The sequence below is a fragment of the Chroicocephalus ridibundus genome, chromosome 1 (assembly GCF_963924245.1).
Source record: "Chroicocephalus ridibundus chromosome 1, bChrRid1.1, whole genome shotgun sequence".
In the NCBI taxonomy this organism is placed as follows: domain Eukaryota; kingdom Metazoa; phylum Chordata; class Aves; order Charadriiformes; family Laridae; genus Chroicocephalus; species Chroicocephalus ridibundus.
In genome coordinates, this window is record NC_086284.1 from 85793331 (window position 1) to 85813390 (window position 20060).

The 20060-nt window shown below is 38.9% G+C and overlaps 1 protein-coding gene across 5 annotated transcripts in view; it reads right to left on the reverse strand.

Annotated features, from left to right (window-relative positions):
• Positions 1-1761: 1761 nt before the first annotated feature.
• Positions 1762-20060, reverse strand: part of AP1S2 (adaptor related protein complex 1 subunit sigma 2) — a 37333-nt gene continuing 19034 nt past the window's right edge. The window contains exons 5-7 of one of the 5 annotated variants that reach the window (XM_063342277.1): positions 9348-9991; positions 4603-7458; positions 1762-3742 (exon numbers count right to left, since the gene is read on the reverse strand). In XM_063342277.1, the coding sequence (XP_063198347.1) occupies positions 9674-9991 (318 nt within the window). In that variant the 3' untranslated portion in view covers positions 1762-3742; positions 4603-7458; positions 9348-9673. Of the gene's footprint in view, positions 3743-4602; positions 7459-9347; positions 9992-16167; positions 16263-20060 lie in introns of all 5 variants that reach the window. The other 4 variants (XM_063342301.1, XM_063342310.1, XM_063342294.1 and 1 more) reach the window with 4 other exon arrangements.

Below are 20060 nucleotides of genomic sequence, written 5' to 3' on the forward strand. Positions count from 1 at the left end.
TTAAAACCAGTGGCTTTTAAAATTCTTTTTTTTCAATTAGTTGTGCATTCTGCAAGGATCACTGCGGTGCTTTAGGGGGATGGTGACGGCAGGCATTTAGGAAGCAGCAAGAAGCTGGATAGGGCAGTAGTGTCGATGCCCCTGGGGGGGCTGGCCAGGTGGCTGTTTCGCAGTCAGGATGGGGAACAGGATCTGCTCCCACCCTTCTCCTGTGGGAGGAGGAACACAGCCACGCCGGGAAGTAAGATCCCATTTTTCCAGTGGCAGACAGGGAATAATGATGGTATGATGGGAACTCCTGTGAGCGCAGGCAGTTTTACTTCCCAGCAGCGTTTAGGCAGCTGGGAAGCGGGCTTGCCCCCTGGCAGCGGCATGCCCTCAAGGGCCGGCTGGTGGCCGCTTCCATGTGATGGCCCTTTCTGCCTGTCTGGAGTAGCTGACCACCATCAGGGGGATGAGGAGGGGTGGCACCTGTCTGCATGCTGGAGGCTTACGGAGGGGGAACGAGCCTTGCCTCTCCAGCCCTGCCCTTATATGAAATGCAGCCCAAGGAACTTCCCAGCGTCATGTCCTTGGATGGCGGCACATCCTTCTCAGATTCGGTTTTGCATTACCATGTTCAGTGTATCAGAAACTGCCCTGAAGTTTATCAATGACATTCCTGTGCATTAAATAATAACATTTTTTCCAAAGAAATGCAAGAGCCTGCTTAAAGATGCTATTGCTTCCTGCCCCGGATCAGCACTTCTTACAAAACATGAAAGCCTATGGTAGTTTACAAACTTAAAAGCTTAATTTACTTTCTTACATCATCTAAAGAGTGCAGCTGATTTTGCTTTCACTCTACCTTTGATGTAATTAAAATAAACCCCTATTATTCCACATACCCTTCTATTCAGCACTGATATACCAGCTGAATTCAATATCTATCTCTGATTTATTTTTTTTCTTAAAAGAGATTAACAGTGACAAGTTACACTTCAGTGAATGATGAGACTGATTCCAAAGCAAGCCACACAAGTATCACCCATGGCACATGGCAACTTAACAAAGGCAGCCACAGGGCCACCATCATCATGGCGTTGACTCAAAAAGAACAGATGTTTAGGAAAGCCTCTGAAAGATCCAGTGACGAAGCTGAAGACACTCAAGCCAACAATCACTTGCCTAAACAATCCAGAAACTCTAATTGACTCTTTAGCCCCGCCCCCCTTCCCAAGAAGACAGGAAATTTAAAAAATAAAATTTTATTTTATATTAGATTTAAGAGATGCCCTAAGTTGGCAAGTTTTCCCCATGCTTTGGCTGATAACATCAACCAGTTCAGTTCTTTTAGAAAGCTGAAGAACAGATTAATGGGAGAAATTTTTGGTTGAGACTAGGAGTGTGAATGTTGCACTGACTTGCTCATAATTCCATTTAAGGAACTGAATATTGAGTTTGTGTTATCCAGAACCCTCTCTCAATCAACACGTGGTTTAATTTTCAAATGAAGGGGCACTACCGCATCAATTTAACATCCGCTTTAACAAATTTCCTGTTTAATATGGTAAGCCTTCCAAAAACTTGCTAATTTATTGCTTTCTGTACAATTTAAATGGCTGTAAATAACTAATCTTGGACACAGTATACTCATTTTTTTAATAAAGTGCTCAAGAACAGTTTAAGCACTGTAATAAAATTTCCCTTTTTTTAAGCTAGCACTGAGTAGCCTCTTCTTTCCTCTGCAAAAAAACAGAATTACATATAAACACAAAGCAATGGTGTAAAAATGGACATTTATTACAACGAAAACAATGTGACAGACAGAGGTCAAACTGTTTATTTGTCACAATCACAAGAAAGCTTACTCCAGCCAAGCACATACAAGTGACAGTGTAAACTTTAAAAACATGTTTAATACATAGAAAATTGCTTCGGGTTTGACTTAAGGTAATTTTACTTCAGTGTCACACACAGGGTCGTTCTGCTACCACTTCAACCTCACCTACCCCTGCACGCTGCACACTGGGGACGTGTACACCACTGCTTTTCCCTGCCCTGGGTTAAAAACTGTCTCTATTAATCAGAATACACTTGAATCCCAGAAAGGACGCAAGTAGCCAAATTCTACCTCCATGAGCTCACCCCTGCCCTGGCTGGCCCTTCTGTTGCCACGGGCGTTTGTACTGGGATCTGGATCCGGGGGACTTGCAGGGGGCCAACGCCAATCCTTCCCCCGTGGGTTCAATGCAGCCCAGGCGGAGTGGAGCCCGCGGCCTCGCTCTCCAGGCGGCTGCGTCAATGCTGATGCTGGCAGCGCACGACAGCTTCCAGCAGCAACGCCAAAGCGGAGTTCTGCGAAAACACGGCGCTACCTGCTCAAGGGAACCAGCCAAAGCGTTTACTCCTGGAGCGAAGTTCCTGGGGCGGGAGGGGACCCTGCGGGGACACGGCAGAACCTGGCTACTCCAAAGCGCGGCACTGCCGCCTCAAAACTCAAAAGCATACACAAATCGAATTTCCTCAAGTGAAACAGGTTTAGTTTATAATGACTGAAAGTCTGCTACAAGTGTCAAAATATTACTTGGTATCACTTTACACGATTTGCAGTGAATCTAGCATACAAATCTAATATTTAAAAGCGCTCACTGCAAATTAGTTGGTTAAACTGTACATCACGCAGGAGTCTCATGAGGGATGTGTCACATGTAAGTCAAGAAAAGGAGTTAAAATGACACTGACACTTACTGTGGGGGGTTGTTTTTTAAAGGTACCTATACACCGATTAAAGCATAACCATAAAACACCAATAAATACAAATTAATTCATAGAGTTTGAAAGAAAATAATAAAAAGTCCCTTTTGTAAAGCTTTTTTCCCCATCTTCAAAAGTATCCAATTTTCATTATGCACCTCTCTATACAGCCAGAAAGCCTACCTCCTTTTCTTGTGTTTATGTTAAGAGTAAGCTAATATCAGAGCTAAAAACAGTTTCCTTATTTGGAATGATTTTTTTTTATTATTTTTTACTATACGCATTCCCTTTTTAGTATAGTAACCTGCACAGTTTTGCTCAAGGTAGCTACATTTAAATACACCTTCATTTCTAGTGAATTGATCAGTTTGCAGTTTTCTTGCAAAAAGCAATATCACCTTAACAGTTTTTACCAGTTTGATATGCAGATCCTAACAGGATTCTTTGGTATAATGACAAATTCAGTAGTAAACAGGTATTCCCAATCTTTATGCATCAACTGAAATAAGCACAATTATCACAACTGTTGACTAAAATGTAGATGAACAAAAGTCTTTGGCTGTGTAAACACAATTTCTACACCGTAACATTTTATATTTGGAGTTGTCCATGTAGTTTCTTTTCATTTAGATATGCTATGTCATAATGAGATTTCTTTCCTGGAGTTAAGTTTGCTTATAAAAAACAGTACACTTATTGAAGTCAAATGCAATCTTCCTATAAATGCAGTGAAGGGAGACACTGAGTCAATTGATATCCAATTCCCTTTCATGATTTTTGGACTTTAGTTTCTTGTTCCTTTTTCAAAAAAGTATTTTTCTTGTAGGCCTGAATGAAGCAGCTTAGCAAAACAGTAATACTGACAAACAGCATCTTACACCATTAGCTAAACATTACAATGAAGGCAGTGAACATTTACAGTATGAAACACTGAGATGTCATCAGCTGATGTGAAGATTTATGTCAATCCAATTTCTTCAAGTACACTACGTGGGGTCTCTGCTTCCTACGGAGGGAAAAGTTGAGACAGTGGTAAATGTAAATGGACCCTGTGCTTCTATTGAACAGTACCATACATGAGTTAGTACGAAAGATGCTTAATTAAAAAAAAGAAAAGCTGAAAGACATGAAAATAAAAAAGTAATGCAGTTTGCAAACACAGTATTAGCTGCACTTCTCAAAGCGCTGTTAATTAGATTGTCATGGTTCACAGGAATAGCTGGTAGATTTTATTGCCCTTAAGCGCAATAAAAATAAAGCAATTCAGATGTACCAGCAGGGAACAAATCACAACCCAGTAACAGAGATATGCATTGGGGAGGGATGGGGAATTATCTCGCAATGGAGTCAGTGATTTTTGTGGTGAAGTGTTTCATGGGTCTCAAAAATCTGTTAGGGAAGAATGAATAAACGGATGAATGAAATGACTGACACAACTAAGAAACAGTATCCCTTAAGCTCTTTATAAAGAGCCTAGATTTTTTTCACCAGCCTCATGCCTAGTTCATAAAACCAGGTCAAGGTACCATCGTACACCTGGTGTCAATAAATTGACTCCTATAGAAGTAAAGGAATTGCCAGGATTGCTATTATATTATTCCACACCAGGCATAAACTTTTAGGTTAATTCTAATCTTAAAAAGCTTTGTTTAGATTCAGAGCAAGTTGTTTAATACAAAATTCCAAAAGGCTATCATCAGTTTTGTATTCATTATTCCTATATCATCTGAAAAGAAACAGTAGTTTAATTAGAAACATTAGGCTGTCCTTTTCCGTAATTATTAACGTCACAGTAAATAAAAAGGGATACTGTGTCCTTATGGAAACATAAAACTGTTTTAGTATCCAGAGTATGAATAAACTTACTTTAGCATCCTAAAACAAGACATGTCATGAAGCAGAAAAAAAAGCAGATAATAGTTAAGGCAGCAAACAAATTATTCTTCAATTACTCTCTAAATATTTATTTTAAAAAATGCCAGTAAAATACATAATTAAATGCCTTACATCTTGCGAATAACACCAGAATATTTGCTCTATCAACCTTGACTACGGAGCACAAAACGATCGAGGTTACAGTCCTCATTCAGTTCATGTATAAGGTGATTTATTATTGAAGGAGTAAGCCATGGTATTTTAATGGCAACTTCATTTGAAAATAAGTCAGGTGCTTGAAACAGGCCACCTCTGAGCACTTCTAAGATGGCTTCCAAAAGCCAGCAGCAAATAAGAAATTGCAAGAAAAAGGCAAGTTAAAACTGGAAACAGGACACTCGGTGTATTAAAGATATAGTGGGGTTTTTCTCACTGATGCAGTATTTAAGTATTTTTTGGAACCGCAGTGACCTCGATAAAGCCAGACATGTCAAGAGGATTAAAGATTTGCATGTGTATTTTAACCCAAATCCCCCAAAAGGAGACACTGATTGAAGAAAAGGCTATGTAACATTTTTAATATAACCTGTCTGATTATATTGACAGATTACCTTGTTGCATTAATTTTAGAGGATATGCGTCTCCCCTATACACCAACTTAAAGCACTTTTACTCAAAAAAATCCTATATTCTTAACTATAGCAACAGAACTCAGAGTATTCTAAGAGAATATAACTTCTCAAGCATTTCAGCATCTTGAAACTATTTGTAATAAAACAACTTTTCACCGTTTAAAATTGATTAGACAGCAATGGACACTTACAGTTACTCAGTGGAGAAACAGGATATTTACTAAATTACCTGGAAAAAAAGTTCCTCAATAGCTATGAAGAAATACAGTGCACTGCTGCTACTATCTTTAGAGCAGTTTAGTATTATTGCCTCCACTGTCTTTCCAAGTTGTCAGTAATTTTCAACAGGCATATTCTTAAATAAAGATTCGATTTCTTCAAGTAAATCAAGGTTAAAGAATTTAAAGCAATGTATTTCAAGGTCACCTGCTACTTGTCCAGCTACCTCACAGTAAAACTCAGTACGATTTAAATTTTTTCATACTACAGCAGTAACCTCAAGGCAGACATGCCTTCCTACGTGCACATCAGCAATATAAACTCAAAAGGAACACCTAAAGACTAATGCATTTTGCTAGAGGAATAATTTCATCAATTATGACTTTTAAGACACAAATAGAATTATATTATGTTTTGTTCACATTATTTGTTTTAGGAAGTGTCAAACATTTTATACAATTGTTATGGAAAACATTCTGCAGTATTATACACTACCTGCAGCTCACAATCACCCAAGGCAAACAATGCAAATTTGAAATATATCAGAACACAGATGAGGAAAAAAAGTCATTCACATGAGACAAAAGTGCATGCAATACTTTATTTGAAACATGCCAGGAAAGCTAATTCATTACCTAGTCATTTAGAAGCAAGCAGCTGTATACAGATAACAAGAAAAACAGCATCTCATTACAGCTCAATGCACAGCATTTTAAGCCAACAGGCATGAAATAATGCAGGCTAAAGCAGCATTAACCAGACATTCAAACACATTGTTAATGTCTTACAGAAAAAAGGCAAACTTGGAAATGGAAAACCACTCCTATGATCTTGCTTTCTAAGATTTCAGAATGCTGCAAGTCCAATCCAAATCTTTTCTAATCCTCTAAATCTCTCATTTTTATGTCAGTTTAACATTTGATCGGTAGTGCATTACCACATATAGTACATGGAACTAGCTGTGGTTAATCTCAGTAATGACCTCCTTGCTAATTACATTTAAACTATTTTCAAAACCAGCACTGATTTTAGGTTACAAATTATTCTCTTCTACTAGGCAAACAGAGGATGCAATACCTGCCCCCTCACTCTGCCCACACTTTATTTGAAAGGTACTTATCATATTAATTCTCGTGGCAGTTCTCTGATATACAAGGTAGTCTGCACTTAAAACTGGAAATGACAATTGAAGGAGACATATTTCAAGTACACTGTTAATGGACTTTAAAAAAAAATCTTCCCAACACTAACGACTTGTAAAGCAATGAACTCGTTCTCTCCTTCAGTAGCAGCAATTGTTCAACTACTCACAAGAGTGTTTTGAACATTTAAATACAAATGTAACTTCAGATTTACCTAAGTCATTCCCTTTGCCCTAATCAATTCTGCCTTCCTCCTCTTTGTAAGGTAAGCCACACTATTGTGCCAGTCTCAGAAAAGAATACTGGTATGTGCATCTTTAATTAAGATGCAAGGTCTGTGTAGAATTGTGTGTAACATCATTTAATACTTGTGGGTATGCACATTTCACATACTACTACTCCTTCACTAGTATCTCTGTCAACATTAACTTAATCTACAGGTTTTTAGTGTATGTTTAAATACCACCAAAACTTTGAAAGATAAATACAGGTCAAGTAATGTTACAGCATAGGTATTGCAGTATATAGTGTTCAGCTCAGAAAATTCTACAGAACTTTTAAGCGTAAGACTTCAAGTTTACACGCAATAAAAACATTAAACCATATGCCAACAAGCACAAGTTTTGCTGAAATGAGACACGTGAAGAGACAACACTGTAAAACAAAGGGGAAGAGGAAAGTACAACAGCAGAGAATGGTTGTGGTATTCTATTAGATTCAGGATGACTGGATTCACCAAGCTGATGGTAATGTTCTGTCATGAGTAAGTCACAGGTCTATCTCCTCTGAAATTCTGCATGCATGATGAATGAAGCCATTTAGTACACTGGGACATTAAAGTATTCATGACGTGGCTACAAAAGAAATGTACATATTCTTATACATAATAGAAAGGTGGACAGATATGCAAGAAAACAAAAAGACTATCTCTGTATCTCATGTATCTCTGACATGACAAGGATATTTGATACAGAAATACAATATTGTATTTTTCACTAATCTAGACCTCCAGGGTGGGGTGAGGAGGTAGGCAGGGAGAACCATCGTTTACCCCCACACACACTTGCATGCTGGGTCCACCAACATACAGGATAACTTCACATCATAATTACTGTATTATGTAAGCTTAGAGTTTCCTCTCAGCCAAAAAATATTTGAAGCTGAGATACTGCTCCAGAGATGGACCGTCCTATATATTTGCTCTATTCTAGCCTCTTCAGTAGACATTGACTATTGGCTACCGCCAGAGACAGGGCACCGGGCTAAGTGAACTTTTGACATCACCTACCATATCTGCTCTAATAAACACACATTGGAAAGAGCTCTCCAGAACACAGCACCATGCCAGGGTAGTACAGCAGTGGCACTACTTGCAAAAAGAATATTTCTGTCAAAGAGTGCCTACTTAAAAAATTGTAGGTATCTGAGACACCTCTCATGGCAGGCAGCTTTCTTTGCTTTTGAATTATGCCGCTAAACTTAATACTCTTATATTATTAGCATGAACATTAGTATACCATTTTTTGAAAGATGAGTTAGAAAGCAAGAAATACTCAATTTTTTTTTTAATTAAAATTTGTGCCCTTAAGACAGATGAGGACATTTTTAATGGAGTAATAGTATTTTAGGTGTATCAGACCCATGTATGCCCATTACACATCTTCTGGGAGGAAAACAAGAAAAAAAAGGCACAAAACACAACTCTCTGAGTAGCAGTTACCATCTTTCATCATGTACCAATTAAAATCTTCAATCCATTTTAGTATCTCAACCCCCAGAATTATAGAATTCTTATAACAGAACTGAGAAAGTTCCCTTGACTTCCAAACCTAGGAATTTCCTCTGTGCCAGCTCAGTTTATTCACATGTTCAAGCTTGTATATTTTAAATTTCTAATCTCCAATTACAAAAAAGCACAACAAAAACATCCTAGAAGCTTTACAGGATATATACCGCTTTTCAGTATCAAGTACTCTAAACATTATTCCATAGTAGTTAAAATTATTCTGAATAAGCCAACTACAAATCCAGTAGTTCTCAAAACAACAGCACCTATAGCTCAGTGACAGTTGCAAATATGTTATATGAAGTCTGCTGTGATTTTGGTAGAACTCAAAAGAATTTGGTATATAATAGAGAATTACAAATGTGAATTTTAACTCTTAAAACCTCTCTTACTGTTTAAGTCAACTGTCAGTCTACATTAAAAACAAAATGCTGAGGCATATTCCTAACTGGAAAAGGAATTGCATGATGGTAGTATACAGTACTAGCCCCAAGGAGTAGGAGCTTTGACTGAAATGAAAATACTAACTCTAGAACTGCTGGAGACAGTTCTGCAGTTCTTCAAAGACAAAAAAATTCCCAGAGAGGTACTTAAGGAAAACTTCTGCTTTACTTACACTGTTGGCATGATACAGATACATGAAGACAACTGAAAAGCAGGCATACTGTAACAATCTCAAATGCCCAATTTTTACGGTTTCATATTTTCAGTTTTTATTTGGAACATACATGCACACATGTGACTGTGATTCTCCCCTCCTTGGAAAAAAAAAAAATCCAACTCATATCTTCCAGTGTTTCACCCTTGGAAACCTGGAGCCATCAAAGTTGGTGTCTTCACTGAAATGCTTGTCAAATCTTGTAACACATTTCTCCTAAATTTAAAAATAGCTCTTCTGGACAGAGGGAAGAAGAATGAGAGCAGCTCATTTTCTAGCACTTTTATGAGGTTGATTACCATTCATTGTTGTTGTGTTCAGAGATTATCCCAGGCTGCACACATTCTTTAGCACACTCTTTGGCCTGGAGGCGCCGATCATGTTCCCTTTTACACAACTAAATGAATGAACAAATAAGGGCATGGAAGCATTCATTTCATGTTTATCGACTTTTCACCTTTCAGTACTTTCCAAACTTCTACTCTCCTCCACACCCCTGGGGTATTCCCCACCCTGTTCATATTTTCAACAGTTTGTAATTTGAGGAATTAACTGTCTTTGATGTGAAAATCCTGGTACACAAAATTAGATGATTGACTCAAATTACTGTTATGGGATTAGTGTCTCATCTTAACAAAAACTTTTTATCTACTGATAAAGCAAGATAGATTGTCAGACAACAATAGGAAGAAAAGTGTTTATTTCGCTCCTGGTGGCTTTTTAGCTTACAGAACATGTAAACACCACCTGCACCTAGACTAGTAATAAACTCACATTGTAGAGGTGAACCTACAAGATTAAATGGAAGACAACAATAACTGAGATATGAAGCGATAACAGCAATATTGCGAGATGGAAAACGCTGCAGTTTCAGTGAGACCTCTGTAGCCCACTGAGGACATCCAAGACCTTCATGCACAGAGGGTCCAGCACTGTGGGCACCCTGACAAACAACAGAAAGGAAAATAAAGTTTTGACAAATTATTTGCCACCACAGAACTACAGTATCTCACAAGCTCCAACTATGATTTGTTAAATTTTTTACTGTGTCCCCTGCCACATTGTCTCCAGAGCAGTTAGCCTCCTGGCATGAATACCAGAAAAGACAATCTGGAGGAAAGGACAGATGTCAATTTCTACAACCAGTATCTAGACTACTTCTGTGGTACTCTGCAGACATCACACAACATCTGAGCCTGTGAAGCATGTCCTTAAGGTAGCTAGCTATCTGGATCTGATGAGTTTATAAATGAGTTGATCTAGCAGCCAGGGAAGAAGCAGTGGTATCCTCACAGCACAATATAATGGTAAACTAACATGAAACACTAACTCTGAAAAATCATCACTTAAAAAATTTGATGTAAATTGTTTATCTGACTTTAACATGTAAGTCTTAGATCCTAGTTTTGCCAAAGCAGTAACAGCTCTACAATGCAAGCTGCACATTGCAATTCCACAATGTTTTAAAGTTACTAGAATTAATCTTTTTCAAACTGATGTCTGTGTTTACAACTCATTTTAAAAAGCTAATAACAGTCTCTGAAATTTTCAGCCTGAGTCATTAGAGATTTTTAAATTAGGAAAACGGTAGAGTTGATTTGAGTCAACAGAACTATTTAGCTAGCCCAACCCAACTGACATTTTTCTGAGCCAAGTTTGTCATGACCCAACCTAATTAAAAATCATAATCAAACCAAAATTAGAAGGGAGTTCATTTAATCTGTTCCCCCAAACAGCATACCTGTAACATTCCTGAGAGATGCTTAATCTGTTAAAGGCATCCAGTGATGGAAACTTTTAATGTCCCCCAGGCAATCTACTTAAATGCTTCCTTATCACCACTGGAAAATTTGCCTAACATCTACTTTGAAATTATTTTCTTGCTGCAATTTAAGACATTTTATGTCTGTAGTGGACAAGAAAACAGTCTATTATCTCAGGCAAGAGAGAGACAAGAAATTATTCATGCCTACACCAAACTGACTTAAGTTCAGTGTTTTGCAGTCCTGCCATTTTACCGGCAACATCACACAGCAGTGACATAGACTTCATGAATACCTGGCACGCGTTCTTTTTTCAGGGAAAGTTTGCTTAGGTTTTTGTTTTGACTTCTTTCCCATCAAAACCAGCACAAAGTCTATGACAGCAAGCCCTGTTAAACTGCAGGCAAAAATTACAACTGTGACCTTTTGATAAAGGCTTGGCTTTTTTTCCCCCAGCATGTAAACAAACCTGAAGCTAGAACAACAGACAAGATATGGGACCACACGGTGCACAGCAGTTTGTTCTAGAGAAACAGGCCAATGGGAAAGGAGAGACAAGGGATGAGGGTTTCTGTTTAAAAACATGAGGTTCTTATAGTAGGAAGCGATTACATTTAACAAGCACTTCTTTAGCAATGCTTCAGAAGTAATTACTTTTACGCTCTACTTCCAAATCTTTATTAGGAAATATTTCTAATGAAAGGCTGCTTTTAGGAAATTGCTGCTGTTCACTTGTGTTTTCAGGGATTTCAAAATAGTAGAGTATCAGTTTCCCAATCTTTGGTTAACTAACTATTCAGGTACTCCAAATTACATGGGTATTGGGGAAATTCTGCTTTACTTTCAAAGGAGAGCAAAGTGTTTTGTCAGAGAACCTAAAAACACCCATGTGGTCTTGAATGTGTTCAAAGACAAATATTAACTATGATGCTGAACAATCCTACATCAATGCCAACTCCAAGTCAAGATCTTGTCTGCAGAATCCCATACAGAGAGGACTAAAGAGACTCAACTGGAGTCTGCAACAGCAGCAGTCATGCAAGTGTTATTCAGCAAAACATCCTAGCATATGCACACACTTCAGCTCTAAAACACCACCTCAACAGAGCAGAGCAGAAGGATATGACATAAAATCAGCAGTGACCTGCCTGCCTCCCTCTCAGAAGCAGAAGTAAAAATATCAGTGGAAACTTCACATACTGTAACTGGATAACAGTGGGTGCTTTCTGCTTCTCAGTTGCTATTCTGATCTGCTGGATCAGAGGTGATAATCACTCCGAGAGGCAGTGGTTTATACCTGCCAATCAGTTGCTACACAGTGAGCTATGAAGAACTGACAGTCTAATCTTTAAGGGTAAGGATGATTCTAAGCATCCACTGGAGGCTCCACTTCCCCACCACAAACACACAAATGCTTTAAGCAAATACTACTGCTGAATACTTTGTATTGTGAAGCTAGAGCCAAAATTATTACAAATCACTGAGTTCTCAATCAGATAATCCCACAGTGTCTGTATGTTTGGCAGTTTGCCAAACGAGGCACATAAGGATTCATTAATGTTCTCTTCCATTTTTTTCCAGCACTGCAGCTACAGGTTGGCATTACTTACTCCCCTTTGCTTAAAGAACCATTTCTTAAACTGCAGGGCTTTATCTTTGGAGGGATGACCAGAATACACTGCTGTAACAAGCCATGTCACGTCCAATATCATTCAGCTTCCATGAAAATGGCATTTAGGCATTCCCCTTCCTTCCTGTTCCTGCAGCACTTTGCCTTCTTATAGTTGTTTGGACAAATGTTTGCAGGGCCAAGTTGTAAACACAGAAAAGCTGCTGACTATATGTTTTTAGAAATGAGTGCTTTAAATTGGATCAGCTTAAATAGATCTGAATTACGGTTCTAGAATGGTCATATAAATACTTTCTCTGGCACAAAGGAAACAGGGAGGGAAAGGACAAACTCAGTAAGTCAATACTGCTGCTGAAGATCCTTGCCACACTCCCACAACTCAAGCCAACAGCAGGGGTGCAGCTTAAGACAGGTAACTTAGAACTTACCAAACTATGCTAGCTGACTTGGGGATTCACAGTAGACATAAGACAAGACACATGGGGAACACTGGCTTTTTAAAACACTTAGATACACTGGGAATTGTTAAAAATAAAACATAATTTAAGTTACACCATTAGCTTTAGTAGTATTCCTGGCTGCCACCAAATGCAGCTGCCATTTACTTCCCTTCTCAATGCCACCCCTTTCCTCCTCCTGGCACTTCCCTCATACTCCCCTGCATATTTTCAGGTTTTAGCTAACAAGCTAGGAGCCACATAACCACAGGGCAAGTGGATCAATGCAAGTGTCACCACAAAGGTGACAGCAGGAATGGATCTGGCCATCTCGACAAGAGTCACTGTCAGCATGGTTTTAGGTGATGAGGAAACTGTACCCTGACTCAAGACCATGACTTCAGAACCTGTAAACCGCTCTTGATAGAAAGCATAAGTTCTATTAGGTAGAACTTGAGTGTACAATAAAGAGATTTCACCCTTTATAGTTGTACCTCACTTATGTTTTTCAACATTATACAAAGCTTACCTTAAATTTAACCAAATTCTGTATGGAACAGACTGCTTCTAGATATGTGGCTTATTACACTTGCCATACATAGAATCATAGAATTGTTAGGGTTGGAAGGGACCTTCAAGATCATCTAGTCCCAACCCCCCTGCCATGGGCAGGGACACCTCCCACTAGAACAGGCTGCTCAAAGCCCCATCCAGCCTGGCCTTAAACACTTCCAGGGATGGGGCTTCCACCACCTCTCTGGGCAACCTGTTCCAGTGTCTCACCACCCTCATGGTGAAGAACTTCTTCCTAACATCCAGTCTGAATCGTCCCATCTCTAGTTTTAATCCATTCCCTCTAGTCCTACCATTACCCAACATCCTAAAAGTCCCTCACCAGCTTTCTTGTAGGCCTCCTGAAGATACTGGTAGGCCACTATAAGGTCTCCTTGGAGCCTTCTTTTCTCCAGACTGAACAACCCCAACTCTCTCAGTCTGTCCTCATAGGAGAGGTGCTCCAGCCCTCTGATCATCCTCGTGGCCCTTCTCTGCACACGTTCCAGCACATCCATATCTCTCTTGTAGTAGGGGCTCCAGAATTGGACGCAGTACTTCAGGTGGGGTCTCATGACAGTGGCGTAGAGGGGGAGAATCACCTCCCTCTACCTGCTGGCCACGCTTCTCCTGATGCAGCCCAGGGTATGATTGGCTTTCTGGGCTGCTAGTGCACACTGATGGCTCATGTTGAGCCTCTCGTCCACCAGCACCCCCAAGTCCTCTTCTTCAGGGCTGCTCTCAGGCTAGTCACTGCCCAGCCTATATCAGTGCTTGGGATTGCCCCGACCCAGATGGAGGACCTTGCACTTGGTCTTGTTCAACTTCATACAGCACATGTAGAACTCAACACTCTAGTTTACAAGCAAATCTCCCTGAAGCAGCCCTGAAATAACCAAATTCTACTCATGTAGTGCTTATTTATGCTTGATAGAGTAACACAGATTAAATAACTTGAAGATATATAACCTATTAGTTGTATAACCTATTAGTTAAGTGCCTGGTTAATCCGAGCACAGAAGCTCAGAAGGAGGAGTCAAACCCCTCCCCTTGCCCAATGACAACCTTCTTGACCTCAGGTGATCTTTCTTTACCACAGATGATCTTCATTACTATATATAAGCTGCAGTTCCTTTCACCAGGCAAACTGTCCCCATCTCTTCCTAGGTGCAATCATCTATCTCTGTCCCTCTCCGCTCACCCCAGCAGATGCCATCCCCATTTCCCCATATTCTTTGCAGTCATGACAATGGTGTAAATTAAGCTCTGTACAGAGTGACTATTCCTTCACTCCTTCCAGGGAACAGTACCAGAAAAGAAGCAGCATCCCATAGGCATCCGATAATGCCAGTTTAAATTAATGAGGACAAAGCAAAGTTGACAAAGTTCAACTAAAACTAAGCCCATACGCAGAGTTTATCAGGAACATATTGCAGACAAGTAAAACTGGAGTCACAAAGAATTCTCTAAGCCTGAGCTTGCACGTTTCAGAATTGGTCTTTGTAGCCATTTAAGACAACAAAAAAGATTAAGACTCCTGACTAAATGCTCTATGCTTAGCATAGGTCCCAAACACTATAAATACTTTTTAAAGTTTTAATCACACGGAAACTTTTACAGTCGTAGTGTTAATACTAACCTCACCATGAGAATCACACTGTTCATACAATGAATTTGCTATCATGAAGAGGACAGAAAAAGCAATAAGGACAGGAAAAAACTGTGAAAAAAGGCCATCTTGAGCATTTAGGTTTTCTTATCATTGTTTTAGATGATGTCTAAACTAATGTAAGAAATTCTATTTTGAACAAATGACTTGTTGGCTGCTGTAATTCTCCAGTCTAATATGCAAGTAAGTTATTAGCTACTCCCCACTCCTCAAAAAAGATCAACAGCTTTATCATATACTAGGTAACTTTTAAATAGTAAAAATACACATACACCAACAGTGAATTTGATTTTGAACAATTTGTCTACTATAATAATTATCTTTTGTCTGGGAACTAAATCCTGATATTTATAAAGCTGCATATGAGATTAGAACTGTTAACTGCAGTTCCACATTACAAAAGCCAGCTTGTTTACTGAACTACTTGTTTATCATGATATCAAATAAGCAGTGGACTAAATTAGCTTTCTCCAGCAAATCATTTTCATGTGTGTTTTAAACCTGCCTTACACAAAATAAAATCTTACCTTTAGTAGTAGGACTGCCACAATGTATTCCACTTATGCTTTGGACAAAAATATGTTGCAATGCACTATATATGCAAATAAGCTTTGTTCTATCATGCAGCATCCGGCACTTGATATACAGTCAATTGCAGCAGCACCCAGTCTTTTTAGGGCCGATTTTCTTTGCACAGCAGATGTAAACAGCTCATTTTCCAGTAAATACACGTTTACATGGGTTGATTGTAAGTAAACAAAGCCAAACATCTGTTTAGTTATTAGTTTTGGTATCCATTTCTCTAACTTGCATCATCCCACTTAATTATCAACACCAAAGAAAGCTAGTAGAAGTAAGACACTTCAAGTTGATGCGGTTAGTACAAAAAAGGAAAATAACAGGGAACACTCAAAGCACTCTTCAAAGACCATCATGCAAGTATTGCAGAAAGTTAAGCCCATCACCCATTTTCTGTTTACCCTTGCAAGGACTTAATTAACACGTGCAGCAGTCTTTGCATAGCACCCATTTAATCCATGCCACCAAAATGGTAAACTTCGTAGTTACCAATCATTTGGATGGGGGTCAAAAGGGCTAATGCCTTAGATTGCTCTTAATCATAAGATATCCTCAGACAAACCTCCCCAGTCTTCATTCTGGCTCTACAAACACAAAAATCAAGCAGCAGTGAAAATGCAATACCAACTACTTCATTAAAAAAAAAACAACAAACTAAACAAAACACCAACAAAACAAAAACCCACAACACCCACCCAATTATTTATAGCTTATTTCCATTTAAAACACAAGTTAAACAATATTCTAAACTATATCCAAAAGCAAATTCAATTATTTCACTCAAATGTGTTACAGCTACTGTAATTCTTTAAGTTAACACAATTTTATTATGTCCTACTAGAAGTCCACTGCTAAGAAAGCAAACAACAGAAATGCATAAGTAAAAAACATCTGTTCAAAGACTCCAAGTAGATGCATTAAAAAACTTGATTTTTCATTTCTTAACAAGATAAAGGATATTAGTACATTAAAAGAGTAAGTTCTAGAGAGTTTAGAGTGCTTCACCTGTGCTTGAAGAAATATTAAAGATTGTTTTTTAAAATAGAACTTAAGATCAGTTGTTCATTATAACAGATTGAGAGCATAACAGAACAGGATGCTAACAAATTTACATATATTTAATTCAGTGACTAAGTTTCACACAGTATTATTACTAACATTGATATTAAAGTAAGACTTGTTCCATGAAGAGACACAGGAGTTTCATTCAACTTATCTACCTATCATCCCTGAAGTAATTTAAATAATTGAATTCAAGAGATATATAGTTGTATTTAGTATTATGTCATCATTGTTACTTGCTGAGCTGTATGCGAAAAGCCAGGAAAAGTCATTTTCATGTAGTAATGCTTGGTGCAAAAAGTAGAACATTTTCACTTTAATCCATCTGTTAATCAAACATACTTAGATTCCTCAAAGAATTGTGAACAAGTGAAATTGTGAAAGTCTCAGACTTTTTTTTTGCCTTTTAAAATCAAATTTTCAGCATAAGGTTTAAAATACATACACTTTTAATGCATCTTGATATCCGTCACCAGAACTACTACTGTTGCTAGACAGCTTGGCAACAAGAAACATAGCTTCTCCCTTAAAAATAATAAATAAAAGCCCCAAAACACATACAAGCAATGTGCCTGACATCTGTACAATACCCAGATAAGACCACTATGAAATGAGAATCTAAAACCCAAACACTATGGGTTACCTCCTGGGGGCATTCATATTCTTTTCACCTACTATTCCGTGGTGTTCTAAAACCATCTTCACAGGTAGTGAGAATTTCAGGAAAGGGTAGTAGCACTGCAACATGACACATCATCTCAGACATCACAGTAAAAATGGAATTTTCTCCTTGCTATCTCAAGGTTCAAACATTAACATTGCTCTTTTCAGCATTCTGCCAGATTCAGGGAACATGTTGTATTAAAATGCAGATTAATGTGCTCATTCAGAAAGAGCATCTAATTTTGAAGATAAGATACTCCTTACAGTCAAGCAGTCTTCTGCATTTGTTCATTGAATTTACTATGTTTGTTGACCAAAAGCACATGACTAAGCTCCCGAGAACCGTTACGGCATACGCAACAGTGCTAAAATTTTCATCGTATCACCCTGATGCAGTGCTTCTACAGACAGCAACAGAAGAATATCTCTGGAAAAAAGTCTATCAGATCAGTGTACAGATAATAAATATACCCTTAATAGAATGATAATCTATGAGTAGTTTGGTGTACCTTTAATATACCCTCAACAATTCTACAAGGATTGCTAGTATATCAATGAATAATCAACTTCGTAGGTAGTTTTGTGAAGTGGATGTTGTTGATTAGTATTAGAATTCACATCAGAACTAAATAGTTACCAGACAGCTAGGACTCCACTTATACTATTTTGTCTTACTTAATAATTGAAACTTCCTAATGATCCAGTTTGCAAAACTGACTGAATGTATACTTAATAGTTATACAGAAGACTCCTTCCTCACAACTTGTTGATTCTTAAGAACTTATAATCAGCATTTTGATTTCTTTAATAGAGTAAGATTACTCACATCTTACATGCATACACACTAAACAAAACAGTGCAGAAAAAGGAGAATATTATGGAGACAGATTTACTAAAATGGCATTTTAAAGTTCTGCACAAAAGCTGCTCAGGTGAAAAGCAGACTGCTTTCTATCATTTTCAATTCATAAAGCCAAGGATAGATTAAGATCTGACAACACTGGCACAGGCTGCCCAGAGAGGTGGTGGAGTCTCCTTCTCTGGAGACATTCCAAACCCGCCTGGACACGTTCCTGTGTAACCTGCTCTGGGTGACCCTGCTTTAGCAGGGGAGTTGGACTAAATGATCTCCAGAGGTCTCTTCCAACCCTACGATTCTGTGATTCTGTAACATGTTTCTGGAATGACAACTGAATTTCTAAAGCATTCAGCAATCACAGCCTGCCAATCTACGATAAATTCTAAGCATCATGACCATCCAGAAAAGCGAGAAACTTCACAAAGACCATTAAGATACTGAACTGTGTTTTTCAAAAAAAGAATCAAATGACTCACATACAGACCAGTAAAATATTTACGTTATCAGAAAAAAAAAAGCAGTCTGAGAATGGGAGGGGGGTGAAGTATGATACAATAACTTCCTGAATACCTAATGCCACTTTTTCAAGATGACTCCTATTGCTTTAAACAGAAGGGTGGGATTTGTTAAGTATTTGCAGGAAAGCCTACTCCACAGTACAAGGAGGACAGTTCAAAAGTACCTACTAAAAAAATGGAAACACCTTTGATATCCAGGTTTACAAACCTGTCTCCAACTACTAAGTTTACAACTACTTGTCTTTAGAGGTTTGTTCCGAAGAGAAGTGATGTTCCTATGATTCCTGACTATGTGTATACTTACAGTTCATACCATCTAAAGTCCATCTGAATTTATATTATGTGTTTGGGACCAGATGGATTACATCCAAGAGTGCTGAAAGAGTTGGCAGACATGCTCGCCAAGCCACTTTCCATGATCTACCTGAAGTCATGGCTAACTGGGGAGGTCCCAATGGACTGGAGGGTAGCAAATGTAGCACCCACCTACAAGAAAGGCAGAAAGGAGGATCCAGGAAACTACAAGCCTGTCAGTCTGACCTCGGTAGCAGGGAAGGTCATGGAGCAGATCATCTTGAGTGCCATTACAAGTCATATAATGGACAAGCAGGGGATCAGGCCTAGTCAGCATGGGTTTATGAAAGGCAGGTCCTGCCTGACGAACCTGATCTCCTTCTATGACAAGATGACCCGATTATTGGATGAGGGAAAGGCTGTGCACGTTGTCTACCTAGACTTTCGAAAAGCATTTGGCACTGTCTCCCATAGAATTCTCCTGGAAAAACTGGCGGCTCATGGCCTGGATGAGCGTACGATCTGCTGGATCAAGCACTGGCTGGATGGGCGGTCCCAAAGAGTGATGGTCAATGGAGTTAAATCCAGCTGGCAGCCGGTCACAAGTGGTGTCCCTCAGGGCTCAGTGTTGGGACCATTTCTGTTTAACATCTTTATTGATGTGATGATGTGATGACCTTGATAAGGACACAGAGTGTATCATCAGCAAGTTTGCAGATGACACGAAGCTAAGCGGGAGTGTTGATCTACATGAGGATAGGGAGGCTCTACAGAGAGACTTGGATAGATTGGACCGATGGGCCAATGCTAATGGAATGTGCTTCAACAAGGCCAAGTGCCGGGTCCTGCACTTGGGCCACAACAACCCCATGCATCGCTACAGGCTTGGGGAAGTGTGGCTGGAGAGCTGCCGGGCAGAAAAGGACCTGGGGGTTCTAACTGACAAGCAGCTAAACATGAGCCAGCAGTGTGCCCAGGTGCCCAAG